We start from the raw sequence: 21886 nt of genomic DNA, 5'->3' as shown, positions 1-21886 counted from the left end.
GCACATCCTCTTTAAGAAGTGCTGGCCGCCTTTAAGTAGCATCAGTAAAGCCTGATTTTTCACAAACCCCCACCCTCCAAATAAGCACATAATCAATACATGGTCTGGGTAAGGATGGCAGCACCAATTTAACATGCATCCTGCGTGCCCATTTTTAGGTGCTAGCAAATTCTATGCTGAAAAGTATAATATTCACCCAATTTTCCTGAGCTTCCAGGAAATGTCCAAGATTCCAGAAAAAAAATTACATCCACTAAAATCAATGACAATGCTCAGTATTCTCAGTAGTGTCACTTTATATTAAAACCAGCAGCGTGTGATTTTGTTTTAAGATTTGTGATTCTTTGTGGTCAAGTTTTCATCATGTAAATGAAAAAGATTGAAAAGGTGGTAACTTAATAAATCAGTCTTGCTGCCAAGGTATGTGGATATCAGGAAATGGCAGCAAAACCTGCAAATAATAAATTCATCTCAAAGGGCATGTCAGAAAAGAACAAAAGATTGCTCATGTCAGATAAAAGCAAACCTAGTTACCAAAGACATTAGTCTTAGAAAAGATTATATCTGTCTAACAGATTTAACCCCAGTGGATGAGGGGGAATAGAATTAAACAAAATGCTAAAGGCATTGGGCCCAATTTTATAATACGGTGTCTTTTATTCTGTATGAATCCTTTTTGTTCTGTTAATATCCCTTCTTCCCTTATCAATCCATTTGCACTATAACATTCCCTTTTGTGCCTCCCATTTCCTAGTCTCTCCATGCTGTATGCAACATGTCCCCAAGTAATACCAAAGACTGGTTCTTTGACGTCTGCAAATGTATCACGGTGACTATCACTCTGATTTTACCTCTCCTATTTGGGGAAGTAGCTGGACTCTGTATGGCGCCTCCCATAGAAGCAACAAGAAACAATGGGGAACTAAACATGATTAAATAGAAGTTTTATTTTTCTTGTTAAACAGAAAGAGTTGTTAAATGGATGTTAAATAAAGTCTTGATTTATTGAACCCTGTTGACATTTAACATACTGACTGATACCATGCCAAGGTAGTAACTTTTATGAATAACCAAAGGTAACTTAATAAATGTTTTCAAAATTGTAAAGTTTTTGAGAGGGTAAACAGTGAAAGATTATTTCCGCTCATTGCTGAATTGGTAATAAGGGGGCATAGACCTAGAATTGTCAGTAGATAAAATGAAAGAGAAAGTTGGAAGAGTTTTGTTCACACAGAAAGTCATTGGGACGTAGAATGCTTTACCATAAGAAGCTACTGAGGCATTGACTATAACATCATTTGAAAGGGAGCTAGCTAAGTATTTGGAGAGGAAGAATATAAATAGAATGGAAAGGTCAAGGAATGGGACTAGAGTAGTTAGCTCCAGTTATAGAGCTAGCACCGGCATAGGCACAATTTTGCTAAGTAGTCTTCTTCTATGCTGTAATTTCTATGGTTCTAGGACTTAACGCAGAGATAAGGTTTCATCTTGCCCAGCATAAAGTTTTCAACATCATGCTACAACTTTGCATGATGACTTACTCAGGGTCACTACTTTGTTTAGCTGTACTACAGTTAGAAAATCTCAGTTGTTGAAATGATACTGCACTGGCCCATCTACCATGAGATAGATGTTCAAATTCTAGTCTCAAATGTCATTCATTTTCAGGCCTCCTGTGCATGGAAGTCGGGCCATGAAGGGTCTTCTGGCCTGTTGCCAAAGTAACAACATTAGTAGGACTGATGGGTGTTATTTCTGGCTGGGGAAGGGAGGGAAGAAAGGGAAGAGAAACATTACAAACATATTTTTTAGAAAGTATTTGAATTGTTTTTCCAGCATAGGTTATGGTAATTTAAGATTGTATGTTTGGGTATGGAAAATATTTCTTCGAACTTACTCTTTAGTTTTATTTACTGGTAATTCTGAGTCTATGTCCCCTTATTACTATTTAATGTTGTGCATATGGCAACCTCAGATTATTAATTGGTATTAAGTGCCAAAATATTAGTCTTTTGTCACTAACTAGATGTACTCAATAGAGGGCTACCAATGGTAATTAACTTAAACATTGAGTAGAAATAAGCAATTTAAAGTTGGCTACATTCATAGCATTTCTGACATACCACAGCTATGCTATATGTGTAGTTATATTGTGCAATACATCATAATACTACATAGGTAAGTAATGCACAATAGACAAATATGTCATTACCACCACCCCAAACCAGCCCTAACTCCCCCATCAATGGAAATCTTGATGTATCAACATTGAGACTGTCTATGTGAGGTCAATTATATTAAAATATTCTTTTCTAAACAGTTTAATGTGACATAAATGGGTAATTACTGACCTCTCTAATCCTTACAGCTGTTCTATATAAAAAAAACATATATTATTTTTATAAAGGTTAGAGCCACACATGAAGTCTTAAAAGAAGCTGATTAAACAATTTAAATATTTAATGCTGACAAGGGTCTGAACACTGCAATTTGTAAGCACTGATCTCTAACATTACTTCTCTAGAACTTCTGAATGAAACATGCCAATGTATTCATTAAAAAAGCTAATAGATAAGTCGCATTTGTAAGTATATTTTGCAAATGAACAAAATTATGAGATAGTACAATTGCTAACCTAGGTATTCTTGATTTTACATTACCCTTTATTCAATAACTATGACTGCTGCAATTTTCTAGGCAACAACATTCAGTTTGGTTAGCCACACTAAGGCCTAGAAACTTGTCTCGGGCAGTGATGCAAAGCGGGCGGTATTGGATCGGCTGCCCGTTACGCGTAGCTCCTGATATTCAGTTCCATTGACTGCAATGGTATTAAATGTCAGGCACTGTGCATAACAGACGGCCAATCCGATATCGGCCGTTTTGCGCCACTGCCCAAGATTAATTTCTAGCCATATGTCTACTTTACAGCAAGTTTATTATAGAGTGCTTGATGATAGATAATAATCTTAATTATGTATGCAGTTTGTGCAACTACAATATCTTACAAAAATCTATTTACTCACAATTTCTATATTATTTATTGCACCACACTGGTGATATTTTTAAATTTAGCTGTTGGAAAAATGTATCTAAAGCTAAAAGTGGACCACAACTTTGGTTCCTTTCGAAGTACACATTTCTTATCTAGTGTACGATCAACTTTTCTTTTAGCTGCTTACCAGTGTGGCTCCGTTTATGTACCATTAGAACATTGGGCCCAATGCAAACCATCCCACAGATGTCACACTTCAGTTTACCATTCGGAAGTCGTATCCCTCCATCAGCTTGTATCTCCTGCCCTTGGTTGCTTTCAGTCATTCCGTTGCTTTCCACCACGGACTCCTCCATGGCACTCATTTCCTCTTTGCTACTGGCCCGGTCCACCTGATTAAGAACTTTTCCATCATCCTCATCACTGTGCATCTCTATCTTGATGGAGTTTGCTGCAAAACCAATAAAATGTGGTTACTGTACTACTAGCTGCTCAAAGCCTAAGGGAAAGCCATCTTCTTTCTTCTTATCCCAGTCCTTCCTCCTGCCTACGCTTAGCTGACAGCCAATTAGGAAACCCAGATTGCTGAAAATAGGCTTCACACGAATGAAGTATAACAAACATGTTTCAAGCACACATTATTAACAATAAGCAACTGTCATTAGATACAGGCGCAGCAGCTTGTATTGTATGTTTTTTTAACCACGGTGATCTATTATTACTTGTGCGTCACTGAGCCATTTGTTTTTGTAGATATTGTGGTGTGCAGTTTCCTCCACCCACCGTCTGGGACAGCTCTTGGTGCATGTCTCAGCGGAATGCGATTTCTGGAGCGATGTTCTAAGTACTTGCAAGAGCACAAGCAGCCAGCCCATTTCCCCCTTGTGCTCTGATAAAGATCTTTGTTTCATCCCACTAAAAAAACATACAACTTGTTTTTTCTTCAATTGTGCCTTAAAAAGAGCATTTGGTTTTGAAAACTTGTTCCAATTTGTTTTTGGAAATATAAAGTGCAGATTGCATTTCATCAATATCAACAATTTTGTAACAAGGCAAACAAAATGCATTTTCACCTTTTTCTCCGTGTAATAATGATGATGCTCCAAACTGTCAGATATTTAGCTCAGTGACTTTGTACAATAAGTATCTGTGTATGGGACATAAAGGTCTTCCACGCACACAAGAGTTGAAAGGATGGTTACAAAGCCACATTTTAGTTCTTTTTGTTGAGGGCATCTAACCCCTCTAAATTCCCCACTTTTTCCTCCCAGTTCAGGGTTCACCATATTTCAACTCCTATAGCATAAAGATTGGGTGGCTGAGCAAATTCCACTCAGCCTTCCATCAATGCCGCCCTTCTGCCAGTTGCATGAAGGCTTAAGGCAGCAGGCCAGCACTGGCTAATTTTCCTCCAATCCTGCAAGGATGTACCTGACTTCAGGAATTCAGGAGAGAAGGGGAAATATAAACCTGTATCACACTTGATACTGTGCATTGATACTCCAATGCACATACAATGTGGTTACAAGGTTACAGCTGAAATCTTCTTTACTATAATGTGACAATCTAACAGTTGAAATTATCATACATTCCATTCCAAAATGACTCTCCTGTTTGATTTTTTTTGTACATAGCATTGAGCTTTCAGAGCATTCTGGCATTCAACAAATGCAACAATAAAAGAGGAAAAAACAGAATACAACAAACTTAAATTTTTAGCACAAACCTTTGCACTATTTCTCAAATGATTAACAAAATGCACCCACAATCAAAGCAGCTTACTAGATATAATGTAACTAGCTCCATTAACCAGGTCAATGAAATGTGCAGATCAGAAGCAGATTTCCGACAGCTGAATGAAATTAACTTTTGGAGCACTGGATAGGTCAAACAAGTTCAGGCTAGTTCCCATTTTTTATATTGGACTACAATGCAAGAACTGGCACTTCAAGTGTACAATTGAAATAAATGGGAATTCTGATAGAGCTTGAATTATATCGGATGGAAAGACTTATTAAGTTAAGAAAATATTGTTTGATTTTCAAGCAGAGATTAATGGAACATCGATAGTGCTCCCAAGTTCCAAAGAAATCCATAGTATTCTTTTCAATGTTCAGAATGTTACTGGTGAGCTGTGTGTCATCCTAAATGTGGTTTCTCCCAAAAGCCTAGCTGACTTTTTCTTCACAAAGTAGTAAAATGTGAAAGTGTAAAGGTAAATATGATAGTGAGTTAAGTCTGCCACAATCAGCTGCAAAGTTTAAAATGACAAACATATTTGTAATGAATGCTTGAATATGAGCATGTATCCATTTGACAGAGCACAGTGACAGCCTTGGCTCGGTGGTAGAACTCTTACCTCGAAGTCAGGTTTTAGCTCCATTCCAGACACTTGAGTTTATAATCTAAGCTGACACTTTAGTGTAGGTGTTGTCTTTTGGATGAGACATTAAACTGCAGTCCTGTCTGTCCTCTCAGATGGACATAAATGATCCAATAGCACTATTCCAAAAAGAACTGTGGAGTTCTCTCAGTGTGTTGGTCAACATTTATCCCTCAAACAACATCACTAAAAATAGATTATCTGCTCATTCATCTCATTGCTGGTTGTAGGATCTTGCTATGCAAATTGGCTGCCACGTTTCCCTACATTGTTACATTTCAAAAGTAATTTGCGATATCCTGAAGTCATGAAAGGTAAATGCAAGTTCTTTCTTTCACAATCTCCAGTCTGAACCAAAGAGATTCAAACCATGTAATCACGAATCTAGAACAGATGTTTAATAATAAAAATAGAAATTTGTAAAACTAAAATTTATTCACACAGCAGTACAAATACTGCCATTGATATCGGTTACTAGTGAACATGAACTCTAAATTGTCTCCATTGGTTCAAAACTCCATGTTATGAAGCAGCTGTACCAGCAAAGTGGCAAAACAGTTCCTGATAGGTGCAGTCCAGCAAGCACAACCATTGAAAACAAAACCATTGAAAGTGAAGTTATTGAAAGGTAATGTAATCATTATTTTGTTTTACTTTTGCTCCAACTCAAACTCTAGACCAGGAAAAGGCTAGGCATGGCAATAAAAAGGTACTCTGAGCACAAAGTTCTCAATTTCAGCCAAGCTGCAAGGACACAAGGCAATTGAGGTCAGATCATTCTCCTCTCATCCCCACCCTATACCACCTGCCCCACAAAACAGAGTGACATTGCAGAGCAACTTTTGAAGAGGCTCGGAAGCAGGTTGCCTGAAGATCCCCGTTTGCAAGCAAATCATTTATGGTGCAATGAGGCCTAAAAAGGGATAAGATGTTACATAAAATGATAGGGCAGGGATATGAGAAAAAGACCATAGCCAAGGATGATTCATTGCAGAGATAAACCCGACTGGGGAAGAGAAGAAAGTATCTTAAAAGGGGGAATGAGAGGGTTATCTTAAATCAAAAATGCATTAATAATAATGTCGTTGAGGTGAATAATATGGATGCATTTAAGCAGAAGCTAGATACACACGAGGGAGAAAGGAAAAGAAGGGTATGCTGAAAATTAGACCAAAAGTGGGGCGAGAGGAGGCTTGTGCAGCACATAAAAGCAGCATACACCTGTTAGGCTGAATGGCCTGTTTCTGTGCTATAAATTATGTGTAATTCTATGTATATATTACTACATTACAGTAACCTTTCTGAATAAGTCAGAAATGCAACAGTGTGAAACAGTTTGGAATTCTCAAAAACATTTCACCATCGGAGTATAAAAGCTAACAAACGTAAAAATATATTCGCAGAATAGGTCTTTGAGTTTGTTATCAGAAATATTACTTTAACTTTAATAACTATAACAATGAAAAGAAGCTTCAGGAAGGTATGACTCTAGAATTGAAGGTTTCTCTCAGATAACTGGTTCTAGTAGGAGTTGATGTCAAGTTCATTTACAATCAAAATATACAGAACAGAATATTAAACACCATCAGTAAATCTATAATGATTCACTGCTTTGGCTTTAGAAGATGCAGAAGATGTTGCTTAATGTTGACTGAATAACATTACTTTTCATGAGGGAATGTACTCCTGCTCTTTCAAGCCACGTTAGGTCAATTAAACTAGTATATGTTAGTTGTAAATAACATTCCATAAATTTGATTATACATCTTTTAGCTTGAATTATAGGTCAGTTATTCAACACATTACATCAATGTGAGACTGTTTGGGTATAACTTGGGTATGAGGATTTGGTGTTAGGCCACTTGTCCTGAGGAAGTAGCCTCACAATACTTGAGCTACCCACACGCTTCAGTGCAAGTGCAACCATTGTGAAGCAACATTTAAAGAGTTTTCAGGTGGCCAAGGAACTTTTTAAACTTCACATAACTTTTTTTTAATGTCAACAGTGTTGTTAACATTAAACATAACCAAAAGCTCCATTTACCCAGCCAAGGAGCAACAGGGAAACAGCAGTTTAATTCAAACCATTATTGATTATTAACAATGCCCTAAGATTTAAAAACACCTCTTTAAAGCGATATGCATTTGTCACTGACAGCTAATCCTTTAAAACAGAAATATTTCCTATTTCAATATGCAAGGTTATTTATTAAGTTAATGCTGATGTTTTTGTACTGACAAATTATCCCGATCCTTAATCTCTGTCTGCATATAATAACAAACTGAATTTGTAGACAGCAATAGGTATATGTCATCATCTTTTGCTCCAGTATAGCAAATATATAGATAGCCCTCATTAATCGCTTTTGTAACTATCCATCCTTCTGAATGCTCTAGGTGTATTTCATGCAGTTGTCTTAGACAGTGAGTGAACAACAGCCTAATTTGTTTGTGAGGTGGCCAAATGAGATCAGCTACTGTGTTTTAGCTTTAGTTTAAGTGACGTTGATTAGGATCAAATAGGTTTTAGATTATAATGCTTGAACCGTCAAATAAAAAATGGAGAAAACTATATCTAGACTACTATCCAATATGTCCACAGTTGGAATTATTTGTCTAGATTTGATTCTCACACATAATATGAGGGATATCTAGGTTCTAGAAAAAGTACAAAAGAAGGCAACCATTATTATATCAACTCTTGGAGCTCTCAGTTATGTAGATAAACCCCAAGAGTTTGAGTTATTTAATTTGGACAAATGCAGGCTGAGGGAGGATATGACTGAAGTTTTCAAAATTTTAGAATATTAGATACATTCCAGTTCGATAGCTGTTTTGAAATGGGGATGGTCGGTCAGACCTATGAAATGCGTAGGTGAAAAGTTAGGTTCGATGGCAAAAAGTATTTATTTTCTCAGAGCATCATTGGGAATCTGACTAGTTCCTTAGGACAAGGAGTATGGTAGCGTAGTGAATATGTTACTGGACTAGTAATCCAGAGGTCTGGACTAATTATCCTGAGATGTGAGTTCAAATCCCACCACTGAAGCGGGGGAATTTAAATTCAGTTAATTAAATAAATCTGGAATTAAAAAGCTAGTATCAGTAATGGTGATCATGAAACTGCCAGATTGTCATAAAAACCCATCTGGTTCACTAATATCCTTTAGGGAAAGAAATCTGTCACCCTTACCCGGTCTGGCCTATGTGTGACCCACAATGTGGTTAACTCTTACCACCTCCTTCTCAAAGGCAATTAGGGATGGGTAATAAATGTCAGCCTTGCCAGTGACGCCCACATTCCCAGGAATGAATAAAAATAATGTCAGCTGTGAGGGCAAATTACTAGTTAGTTGCGATTATAAGGAGTCAGGGACTTCTGGAATTTGTTCAATTCCTTAGGGAGATGGAAAGAAAATTCCCAGAGATTTTTTCTGAATTGGCCAATCCAATGGGATTTTTCTGTTTTTTATGCCTCTCCCAGGAGAAACTGTGGTTAGGGAACATAAGGGGTAAGCAAATGGTACAAACAGCAACGTTGACTGGATGGGGCAGGCTTGAGGGGCCTTATGGTCTATTCTTGTTCTTCTTTTAATCTGTACATACGTGATATCAGATGAATCTTACTGGCAAAATCTAACACATGGAAATAGTACTTTAATTCAAGCTGCACAACCTTGAAAAGCTAAAATCAAGTTTGTACCCACAGTTCCAAGATACTAACTGAATGTTTTGAATGATTGTGAAAGCTACAGATTGTTATTAAACTGGTCTTCTTTCAACTGTCTGTTGGAAGTTGATGAGACAAAGACAATTTTGACAGTCACTGAAATGACCAACACAAGAGAAATAGCATCACCAAGACAATATATAATTACATTAAACTATAGCAAAGCAATGAAAAGCTTCACTTTCTACAGCTGTTTTTTCATCTTATAACATTATCCAACATAACAAAATCAGATTATCTGGTCATTCTCATATTGCTGTTTGTAGGAGCTTGCTGTGCACAAATTGGCTGCCGCGTTTCCCACATTACAACAGTGACTACACTCCAAAATGTGCTTCATTGGCTGTGAAGCGCTTTGAAATGTCCAGTGGTCATGAAAGGCGCTCTATAAATGCAAGTCTTTCTTTCTTTTTCTTTTCTTATGGAAAAGCAAAGCTGGTAAGAATAACTGAAAGTAGTATTTGTCTGATTTTCATTTATTGCAAGGTTTCGAATTTTACTGCATCCCAATCTGTGTAATATTTTCAGTTGTCATTGTTAATGTTACTTGCACTGAGTGGTACTTTTTTCAATCATTTAATTTGAGAGTCACTTCAGCAATCCCAGGTAGTTAACTGCATCTACAAGAGCTTTCCTGATCAGATAGTGATGTTTCAAAAAAATACTGGTAAAGCTACAGAAAACTTTTCAGCAAAACAGTTAATGCATTCAAACAGTAAAAGGCAGCCAATCTTTTGAATGTGCAAAAGTACGATTTTAATCAAATCAAAATATATCTGGAAATTACAGGAACCCCGTATGCTGACTTTGAACTGGAAACTTTACAAAGAAAATTTCCATTTATCTTCAGTCCTTAGTGGAAGTACTATTGACAATGATAACTGGAAAATCCTATCAAAACTCTGTATACTAACAGGATTTAATCATTTCTACAGAAATTACATAGTCCACTGTTTCAATTTGGAAGCCATTTGTAAGTCAAATTACCTTTGCATTAGTTACTGTATGAATTTAGTGCACTTACATTTTTGATAGAACAAATTGCCATCTGATTTTGCATGATGTCAGCACTTATCTGGTCATTTTATTTCATAAAATCATAGAAATTTCAGCACAAGAAGGAAGCCAACACGACTGTGCCAGTGCTAGCTCCACACTGGAGCTAACTACTCTAATTCTTGCCTTTTTCCCCATATCCAACATATTCTCTCCTCTTCAACAGTTCATTTAATTCCCTAATAAATTCTGTGATTGGCTAGGGGTCAACAACCACAATTCTTTATATTCTGAAAAAATCTACTAACCTTTCCCTGATTCTAAATCCCTTTGCTAAGCTTTTCAACAAGTTTGTTTTTAGAAAAATAAGTTAAAAATGTGAACAAAATGGTAATTATTTTTAACTTTCTGAACTTTATACATGGAGACCGCAACAACTTACCATAATTTATGAAATATATGGAAATTTTACTTCTAGCTAATGAATCATTTTAATCCAGGAAAAAGTTGTCTTTAACAAAAGCTGTCAAGGTTATGAATGTACATAAATGTGAAATGTAAAAGCTATCTACTATAAATGTTTTAATATTTCAAAACAAACATTTGAATCAGTTACTGAATAATACACAATAATAGCATAACATGTTTCTGGGTGATGTGGCACCTCAATTTGACAACAGGGCTGAGAAATCTATAGTGTTCCCAACAGTTGTGTAATATTCGGGATACAATTGTTAGCAAGTATTCTGTACTAAAGCTATGTAGATTTTAAATGCTTTTCCACTGCTTTCATTGTCCTTACTTGGTATTAGTTGCATTTAGTGTATAGTAAGGTGTTTGCCACATGTTCAAATTAAGTTTTTTCCTTGTTAATTATTGATCTGTTTTCAAATATGAGGCCAAAATATTACATTCAAAGGCTAGCAAAGCAGGTATATAACATTTAATGTAATTTGACACCTTTCGGATGAGACGTTAAACCAAGGCCTCGTTTGCTCTCATGTGGACGTAAAAGATCCCATGGCATTATTTCGAAGAAGAGCAGAGGAGTTAACCCTGGCATCCTGGCCCAATATCCCTCAATCAACATAACAAAAACAGATTATCTGGTCATTACCACATTGCTGTTTATGGGAGCATGTTGTGCGCAAATTGGCTGCCGCGTTTCCCACATTACATTGGTAACTACACTTCAAAAGTACTACATTGGCTGTAAAGCGCTTTGAGACGTCCAGTGGTCATGAAAGGTGCTATATAAATGCAAGTCTTTCTTTCTTCTTTTAAATTGCTCTTTAAAATTAGCAATTGAAACAAACCATCCCAAATAATATACATCTGCCAATTTTAAAACCGGTTAAAATCAATCAAATGTCAAGATGTTGCTCATTAAGAATGATACAGCACAGGAGGCCATTCAGCCCATCGTGCCTGTGGTGGCTGTTCGAAAGAACTATCTAATTAGTCCCATTCCATTGCCCTTTCTCTGTAGCGTTGCAAATTTTTCCCCTTCAAGTATTTATCCAATTTCCCTTCGAAAATAATTATTAAATCTGCTTCCACCAGCCTTTCAGGCAATACATTCCAGATTATAACAACTCGCTGCATATAATAAATTCTCCTCAACGGCAGTTATCTTAACTATGTATCCTCAGATTACCGACCCTTCTGCCAATGAAAACAGTTTCTCCTTATTCACTCTACTGAAACACTTCATGATTTTGATTACCTCTATTAAATCTCCCCTTAACCTTCTCTGTTCTAAGGAAAATAACCCCAGCTTCTCCATCATGTTCCATTCTAGTAAATCTGCTCTGCATCCTTGCTGAGAACTTGACATCCTTCCTAAAGTGTGGAGCCCAGAATTGGACATAATACTCTAGCTGGATCATTTCTGCATCATTTAAAGGTTGTCAATCAACAAGCATATTATACACCAGTGTAATAGTTAAATTACTGGACTAGTAGTAATCCAGAGGCCTGAACTAATAATTTAGAAAATATATGAGTTCCAATCCACCATGGCAATTTGAGAATTTGAATTCAGTATTAAAAACCTGGGAAATAAAAAGTTGGTATCAGTAAAAGAGATCACGGAGCTGTTGGATTGTCATAAAATCCAACTTGTTCACTAATCTCCTTTAGGGAAGTAAATGTGCCATCTTACCCGGTCTGGCTTATCTGTGACTTCACTCCCACACCAATGTGGGTGACTCTTAACTGCCCTCTGAACTGGTCTAGCAAGCCACTCAGTTGTAACAAGGTCACAAGCCCCTACCAGCAGTTCAAGAAGGCAGCCTACAACCACCTTCTCAGGGCAATTAGGATAGGCAATAAATGCTGGCCTTGCCAGTGACACCCAGATACTGAGAATGAATTTAAAAAAAAATGTTGCAGACTTTGAAACGAATTGAACAAGTTAATAAGCCAATTTACATACATAAGTTCCCTCTTGTTTTGAATTAGTATAAAAGACCTGCATATTACACTGTTGTTTTATAACTTTTAAAAAAATCATTCCACACTTCTCCAAACATTTACACCCAATGGTAAACATGGTACCCAACATCAGTGATGACATAACGCATTTTACATACTGATATAACAGAAATTCTGTATTTCCTTGATGTAATCTCATCCTTTCCCCTTTTTCCTTTCCAAGTGTTCACTGTAATAATTGCAACAAGCTAAAGACAAAAAGAAAAACTGTGAATACTGCCAAATTAAAACAAAGATAGAAAGTGCGAGAAATACACTACAAGTCTGTCATCATTTAAAAGAGAAAAGACGGGTTAACATTTTAGGTGGAGACACGTTGTCAGAACTGGTGAAGTATCTACACCTGAAATGTAAGCAGCTCAAAGAAAAAAAGGCAGATTAATGTTTCAGGTGGAGACCATTCGCTGGTACGAACAAACTGTCTCTACCTGAAACGTTAAGCAGTCTTTTATTTTTTGGCTGCTGATAGATCTGTATTTCTAGCATCTTTCAGATGCGACATTAGCAATGACTGCCCTTTCTGCTGGACATAAAAGATCTCATGGAACTATTTTGAAGAAGAGCAGGGGAGTTATCCCTGGGGACTTGGCCACTTTTTATCCCTCAAATACCATCACTAAAAAATCAGATTATTGGGTCATTATCACATTGCTGTTTGTGGAAGTTTGCTGTGTGCAAATTGGCTGCCATGTTTCCTCTATTACAACAATGACTACACTTCAAAAAGTACATCATTGGCTGTACAGCGCTTCGCAATGTCCTGCGATTGAGAAATGTGCAATACAAATGCAAATTCTCCCTCTTTTTAACTACAATAAAACTATTATCCCCAAATTACTGTACAATGCACAGTTAGAAAATCGAGTGATTTTTATTTTCATTACGTCAATGACTGACAGATGCGAAAAACTGATTATGGCTAGAACTGCACAGATCTTAATTTATGCACTGTCTAAAATTAAGGCCTTTCTCTTTAATTTGATGCAGTCAGTGCTTCAATTAGGATGATAGTTTTCTAAGGAAACAAATACAGGTTGAATGGAAATTCTTTTGGGGAAACGAATTTGATTTAAAATGTTAAACATAACTAATATGCTATAAAGTTATAGTTGAACCATCAAATATCTGTTTGTTTTACGGAGAATAGTCCCTTCTGTATAGACATATATTTTTTAAAGAATAAACGTACATGTGTAGTTGGTGGAGAAGAATGGCAATCAAAAGGTTAAATAACACTGTTTTGACAAAAGCTCCAAGGCTGAGACAAACCCACTTTCTTCCACCCCATTCCTGTAGCAAACTTGTTGCCAGTCCTGTCTGCACCATCCTCACTCTCCCAATAATACTTGGCCTTAAGCCAAAGGTGTCATCTTACATACAAGATAAAAAGGGATCTTTTTTGAGGGCAGATCCCCATCCCCCCCAACCACCACCGAACATATATGTTACATTGTGTAGTACCACACTCCCTGCTGCTCCCAACCCCATTTCCATAGACAATAATCTTGAGTCAAGTATAAGAAATAGTTTAGAATACTATCACGTTTTAGACAGAAACAGCAGGTTTCATTCCCGATTCTTTCTGCTTTGGCAACTGCAGTAGAAATATAGCACCACACTTTGTCCCATGAGATTCAAATGAGATTTACAGTAAAAGTATAACAAAGTAACCAAGGCCATTGAGAAACCTATGTTAAGGCAACTCCTGTAAGAAAATACCTGAATTAATACTACTGTTCTACTCTAAAATGCCAAAGGAAACCATGTACAGCAGGGAAAACAGGGATCTCCACATTCTTTAAATATTTCATCCCAAAATGCTTTGTTCATGTCCATACTAACCCCAAACATTTTGCAATATGATTAACAGCAAAGGCATCTCATTATTCAGTGCACCCCACCTGATATTAAACACTGCTAATGAATAGTCAATATGCAGAAAACATTTCTCAGACAGTTTTTACAAATTTTAACCACATAGTATAATATTCAACTTTTCAAATTCAACTTTTGCCTCTATTTTATCTTTTTTTAAATGCATGAACTGTAGCGGACCTTGCAAAAAAGTTAATATCTACTTCTTTTCAACAGATGCAATATTTTCCATTAAGCTTTCATTTAATCCAGAGAAAAATCAATTGTTGTTAACTTTTTGATAGAAGTGTAAAGGATTTACTCAAATTGTATACAGAAAGTAATTTTCAAAAGTTCAAAAACACATTTAAAATGATCAATGACTATTGCTTACTCCAGCTAAATTTGATAAATTTTAAATAATGGAGAAAGTAAAGATGATTCAAATTACATATCTGTTACTTAAAACATTTTTTTTTTGCTAGCCTTGTTAATTTTAGAAGTAAGCCAGTCACATCAAAGGAGCAAACTTCTTCTATCTTTGAATGCATTGATCTTCCAAATTACTATTATGCCTGTGAGAGGCATAATCCATACTTGCATCAGCTACATGGAGCACCTGCTTATATTTTAAAACTAGGTTTAGTTACCTTTAACTTACCTAATTTTAGCTAAAATTACAGTAGCAACTTGTGTAATCTATGAATGACAGACTGTGTCTGCCATCTTTCTTTGGTAGAGAGCAATGTAGCAGCCCGCTCTTCTGGCAAACAATTTTTACATCAGTTGGTAACATTCAGAATCACAGAATACTTTCTAAACACCTAAACATATTTTCTGAGTCCGGCATTCTGACATATGGAACAAACCACACCAGGGAACAAAGACTACAAATCAAAAATGCTTCCGATATGATTATTATTTACTATAACAAGTTTATGGTGACTTACTGTAAATTAAGTATTGTGGAAATTAAGATAGAAAAAAATACATGGTTGTAAAAGATATCAAAACTGACTCAAGTGGTTTCACGTGCAGCAAATTACATAAATATTTTCTGAAATTCTATTTCTATTTACTATCTATATTTATACCAAAATTCAAAATGTAATCAATAGTTCTCTCTAACAATTGTAAAAAATAAATTAATAATTTTAAGAAATCCATTATTTTATTCTTAAATAGATCTTTCTAATACACATAAAACCTCATAAGAACATAAACAGTTCTTAAACTAGACCCAAATAAATCTTACCTGGCAAGGATAAACATAAATTTCCAAATCCATATGTTCCATAATTTAAACCACTAAGTAAGTTCATATTTATGAGTATTAAATAGTCTCTGCCGAGTTTCTGTTCAGAGAGTTGAGTGTTGTGTTTTGTGCTGTGGTAACAGAACCAGCAGACTTGGAGAATTATGCTGGCGCAGAGTAGAAACTAGCATAAAAAAAGACACTTACTGTTTGTCATGTGACTCGGGGAGGTGTACTGGCCATTGGGCGTGCTTGTGGTGGGGACCACCACCCTTGAATGCTCCATCTTGGAAGAGAAGTCATCACTACCTGTTCCAATGAAAAGGTCAGTCATCACACTGTAGTTAATAAAGCATTGTTTTTGTTTCCAATAAATGATTCTTCTTGTGCAATGTGAGCTATTTTTGTTCTAAGGTTGACTTAAACATGATATAAAGCAACATTGCTTCAGCCAGAAGGAAAAGACTGATTTATCTCTTAGGGAACTTACTGTACATCCTGCTTTAAAAGCATATTTAATTTTCAAAAGTTCACTTCCTCTGGGTGTTATAAATTCAAATAACAGCACTAGATTTTTAAAAGCAGCATTTGAAAGTAAGTGAGCAAGAAGTTTCACAACTTTAAGTTAAACATATTTCTTGATTATTACAGTTTAAAAACTCACCACCACCAGGGATAGGGCCATCAGTAGCCTCTGTTTCCATATTCAAAATGCAGTGCTGTAAGAAAAATTGACAGAAAATGTCTTATTCGTCACTGAAATGTGCTAATGGTAATTAAAAGACACCTGTGATCGTGGAACCCTATCCTTGCACTGATGCTATACCTACTGTGTGGTGTGGTGATAGGACTACAAATTCCAGAAGGCTAAAGTTTGTTTTTAAAGACATTTAAAACATTGCAATATTATAAGAATATGTAAAGCAATCATGGCTCTGAATACTGTGTGCATCATCCGTGGTAAATTACAGTGGCATATTTCCTGGTTTTGTTACTGCTGAGGACTGTCAGGGATTATGGCAGTGTCCTGCATCCAACTTACAAGATGCATGAAGTGACTGCAACCTTTGTCAGAGGTCAGCACAGCAGCTAACTAGAAGTTTCAAAGAACATATTTTCATTAATATTTCTTCAGCCTAACAAGATGGGTTGCTGGCCAGTTCCTGGTAACATGTCATCATAAAATTCTGTATGTCAGTCATATTAAAACATATATTTAAACCTTTTTCAGTTACTGCAACTTCTTTGTGAATTAATCATATGACATTAATATTAGTAACTGAAACGACCGAAACTTGTCTTGTGTAATATTTTGTACATACAACGAAACCTGTGTTCATAAATTTATATTTCATTGAAAGTCAAATAAAACTAAATATATTGCGAATGGTAAACATGAATCCAGAGATCAAGCAATTCTTAACGCCCAATGTAATAATACTCGTTATATCTGTCCTGAGGGATTAATTAGCATTGAGATTATGAGAGAGATTCTCTGAGACATGACTACTTTTTTTTCCAGGATAATGGATAATCTCAAGAACGATACGGTATTAGGAGTTAACTGCTGTGAATTAATCTGTAGAATCTATTTCTAATTATCTCAAAATATTTTTAGCCACGACGACAGGAACGTCGCGTTATTTACGGGAATGGGGTTATTTCTCCACATGCCTCCAGCTACTTCCCTGAAAAGTGTGAATTCTATGTTCCTCTTTTTGCTGCTTTATATTAGTCAGACATACTATTTACAGTCACAAATACCCTGGAATAAATCTTAAGCCAGCGACAATCTACGACCCAAACCAATTACGAGGTACTTATAAGTAAAAATAACAATGCGATATTTACGTCGGACCAATATGTACACTCGTTCTAATATCACCATTAATACACACGTACAACAAATCAGCCGAATCGAACCCAGCTCCTCTGAGTAAAAGCTGAAACCTGCGTCAGAAACACTGCAACAGGAAGAAAAGTCCCACCAACAAAAATGGTTAAAACACCGTTTACGTTCGCTCACGCCAGCATCTCCACTTTTCCAGCCTGCAGATCGGATGAAAATCGTGAAAGTCAAGCGACTGTCAATTCTTACTGGTGTTGAGGATAAAAAGTGCAAGGTATGGAACGGGTGTTGGAAAAGTGTTCAGGAATGTCATCGTACAGTACTCCGGGAGAGAAAGAGGTCAGCGCCTCGGCAATGCGATTAACAAAAAAAACTTGACACACCGGTTCCTAAGTAATCGACTAGAGAGAGAGAGAGAACAGGCTTTTAGATTCAGACCAAGTTACCAGGATTGTTTAAATGGCCCGTGGCAAAATGTTCTTTCATTCAGTGGTATGTGACAAGTCAAGTGCTGACAAAAATCCTTTCCATTGGCAGTGACAGTATCAATCGGGAATGAGCAAGGAGGTAATGGGTAATAATGCCAGTGATCATGCTAGCCTCTTAACTCATTCATATTTACTGTGCAATGATTCCTTAACAACTGTGCGTGCATAATATGGGTGCGATTGCTATCAACACGAGTCGTGACACTAACCCAGCCACCGTATGAATACGATGGGATTTGTTTGGGGCTGCAACAAGTCATTAGATCTGTACAGTATATGTGTAGGTGCTTTAAAAAAATCTTCGCTGAATCAAACTGATCTGATTCGCTTCTCTGACTGGTGCGGAAGCAAGCCTTGTGATTACCTCAGTAATGGGCTACGGTCAAACAGATCCATCACCATTCCCTTTAGTATTGCACAGAGGCGAGCTGTTGGATGTGAAACGCTGCTAATCCAGCAGCCACTTCCTCCATCTTCACCATGGTAGTATGGGAGTTTGTCAAGCTCCGAGAAACCGAACCGCGCGGTTCTGCCTCTCGGCGATCGACTAGAGCAAAGATGCACTCCAGCCGACACAAGGGAAATACCAAAGATAAGAACCACATACAAACCCGGCCAATCATTATGGCTCATAAAGCTCCTTTTTTTGCAATCTGCAACACAGACCTGTCGCTAATAACACTGGCAATGCGCCCATTATTAATATGCAATAAATCATGAATGCATTGACAATCGGTATTAAATTGTGGCTATTAATAACCGATATTAATAAACTTACCCAGGCAATTTATGTAAGTATATAAAAGAACCATTCGATTCACTTTGGATACATAAACAACGCTCTTTTGCTAGTAATGAACTGCACTGTAATTGGTTACGGGCCATTTTCAAATATATACACTTATCAACTTCAGAAATTTAAAATCATTTCATTGGAGAACTCTACACATTCGCCTAGTTAGCAGTTAGGTCAAAAAGTGATATTAAAAGTTGATATTAAATGCTGTAGAAAAGATCCAGTGAAATGTAGCATTACAGTTTATTATGAGCAAACTCAATGATTTATGTGATTGAATAAGTCCATTTTTTTTTACATAGAACTGGTGGATTTTTACAATTTTGGGGATGACATTCCACCAACTGTGCCTTTACAATTAGGATCTCTGATGGCTGAATAAGTGACATTGTGTTTCATAATATTGAATTTGGGAATTTTACCAATGTTTTGTGAATAACATTTTGTGATTCTACCAATTTTTAAAGCAGGGGCTTTGGTGATAGTCACAAGACAGTGACCTGATAATGCACCATTTGAAAAAAATCCTTGAAGTACCACTAATCATTATTGTCTTTTATCTCACTGACATCTTGCACATTTTATTTCACATATAAAATCATACTAGTTTGCAATATGGGATTCGCTGGTGGGCCGAATTCAACTATTTTAAATTCAGTGATTTAAAAAAAAATGTTCAGTGAACTATAATCTTAAAAATATTTTAACGATCTTGTAACAATCTTATGTACTTTTTGACGATTGAATATTGCCACCACATCTGGTCTCCATGTTCTAGTTTTTCCCCAATGTCAATCACATTTCATCCATTGTAAATTTATTCTAATCCACAAGAACACTATCTGGGTTTAGTTGGTCAATAATGTTTTCAGATGATAAATTGATTGGACATACCACTTTCGTTTGTTCATTTAAAAAGTACCACCAAATAAGTCATCCCCCACGTTTTTAACATGGAAAACATAGAAACATAGAAAATAGGTGCAGGAGTAGGCCATTCGGCCCTTCGAGCCTGCACCACCATTCAATATGATCATGGCTGATCATGCAACTTCAGTACCCCATTCCTGCTTTCTCTCCATACCCCTTGATCCCTTTAGCTGTAAGGGCCACATCTAACTCCCTTTTGAATATATCTAACGATCTGGCCTCAACAACTTTCTGTGGTCTGTCTGTCATCATCTGACAGCTACAAGTGATCCAGTCCCTAATCAGAACCAACATACATAAAGTTCATCAGCAAAATAATATTATTTGAGTTCCACAAAAAATAAACCTAATGCTTCAAATGATGTGAGGGACACACATATACCAAAGCATTTATGGTTAAAAAGCAAAGTTCTTGAACATTTAAGCACATGGGGGTAGTGTGCTGACATGGATTGAGAACTGGTTGTTAGACAGGAAGCAAAGAGTAGGAGTAAATGGGGACTTTTCAGAATGGCAGGCAGTGACTAGTGGGGTACCGCAAGGTTCTGTGCTGGGGCCCCAGCTGTTTACACTGTATATTAATGATTTAGACGAGGGGATTAAATGTAGTATCTCCAAATTTGCGGATGACACTAAGTTGGGTGGCAGTGTGAGCTGCAAGGAGGATTCTATGAGGCTGCAGAGCGACTTGGATAGGTTAGGTGAGTGGGCAAATGCATGGCAGATGAAGTATAATGTGGATAAATGTGAGGTTATCCACTTTGGTGGTAAAAACAGAGAGACAGACTATTATCTGAATGGTGACAGATTAGGAAAAGGGGAGGTGCAAAGAGACCTGGGTGTCATGGTACATCAGTCATTGAAGGTTGGCATGCAGGTATAGCAGGCGGTTAAGAAAGCAAATGGCATGTTGGCCTTCATAGCGAGGGGATTTGAGTACAAGGGCAGGGAGGTGTTGCTACAATTGTACAGGGCCTTGGTGAGGCCACACCTGGAGTATTGCGTACAGTTTTGGTCTCCTAACCTGAGGAAGGACATTCTTGCTATTGAGGGAGTGCAGCGAAGGTTCACCCGACTGATTCCCGGGATGGCGGGACTGACCTATCAAGAAAGACTGGATCAACTGGGCTTGTATTCACTGGAGTTCAGAAGAATGAGAGGGGACCTCATAGAAACGTTTAAAATTCTGACGGGGTTAGACAGGTTAGATGCAGGAAGAATGTTCCCAATGTTGGGGAAGTCCAGAACCAGGGAACACAGTCTAAGGATAAGGGGGAAGCCATTTAGGACCGAGATGAGGAGGAATTTCTTCACCCAGAGAGTGGTGAACCTGTGGAATTCTCTACCACAGAAAGTTGTTGAGGCCAATTCACTAAATATATTCAAAAAGGAGTTAGATGAAGTCCTTACTACTAGGGGAATCAAGGGGTATGGTGAGAAAGCAGGAATGGGGTACTGAAGTTGCATGTTCAGCCATGAACTCATTGAATGGCGGTGCAGGCTAGAAGGGCCGAATGGCCTACTCCTGCACCTATTTTCTATGTTTCTATGTTTCTATGTTTCTATGTTTCATGATTAGTTTCAACTTGTTGAAAGATTTTACAAGTTTGTTCAATCACAACTGATAGAATCCTAGAATATGGCTTTCCTTTTTTATCCCTGAGAATAGTTATCATTCTGCAACTATGAGCTAATGTCTTAAAGTAGTTTCCATATTAAAGAAAGCGGGCAGCTTTCTGTAATTTTTCTGAGAGCACTTGAAGAATTTCAGGCTTCTTAGGGTTTATACGCGTTCCTTGGATAATGCATGTCAAAAGAGAACAAGGAATGGACATATATAGAGGTACATGATCATGTATTTGTATGTCTTCTAAAGTCACGCTTACTTTTTCATTGAGAAACAATTCCTACATACGAGATCGCTTATGTCATCGTTACAATAGCCGATGAGATCGAAATTTGGTACCGCCATATTTGAGGTGGTGTCACCGGCTGAGAGAAATTTTCAACGCAAAGCATTAGGCGCAGACCCCAAACGCGAAATTAGGTTTTGCCGCCTAAAGAGTGGACAGCAGCATTAAATCATGGCTGTGCACATATATCTGGAGGCGCTA

The 21886-nt window shown here is 37.0% G+C and overlaps 1 protein-coding gene across 11 annotated transcripts in view; it reads right to left on the bottom strand.

Annotated features, from left to right (window-relative positions):
* ikzf2 (IKAROS family zinc finger 2) overlaps positions 1-21886 on the bottom strand; it is a 353441-nt gene that overhangs the window by 66888 nt on the left and 264667 nt on the right. For 7 of the 11 annotated variants that reach the window (XM_070876218.1, XM_070876217.1, XM_070876227.1 and 4 more), the window contains 3 exons: positions 16374-16428; positions 15917-16018; positions 3183-3446 (listed from right to left, as the gene is read on the bottom strand). In XM_070876218.1, the coding sequence (XP_070732319.1) occupies positions 3183-3446; positions 15917-16018; positions 16374-16428 (421 nt within the window). Of the gene's footprint in view, positions 1-3182; positions 3447-15916; positions 16019-16373; positions 16429-17611; positions 17858-18410; positions 18512-21886 lie in introns of those variants that run through there. The other 4 variants (XM_070876219.1, XM_070876223.1, XM_070876225.1 and 1 more) reach the window with 4 other exon arrangements.

Source organism: Pristiophorus japonicus, chromosome 3 (genome assembly GCF_044704955.1).
Source record: "Pristiophorus japonicus isolate sPriJap1 chromosome 3, sPriJap1.hap1, whole genome shotgun sequence".
NCBI lineage: Eukaryota > Metazoa > Chordata > Chondrichthyes > Pristiophoridae > Pristiophorus > Pristiophorus japonicus.
The sequence above is the reverse complement of the archived record's forward strand: the minus strand, read 5'-3'. Positions and strand labels throughout refer to the sequence as shown.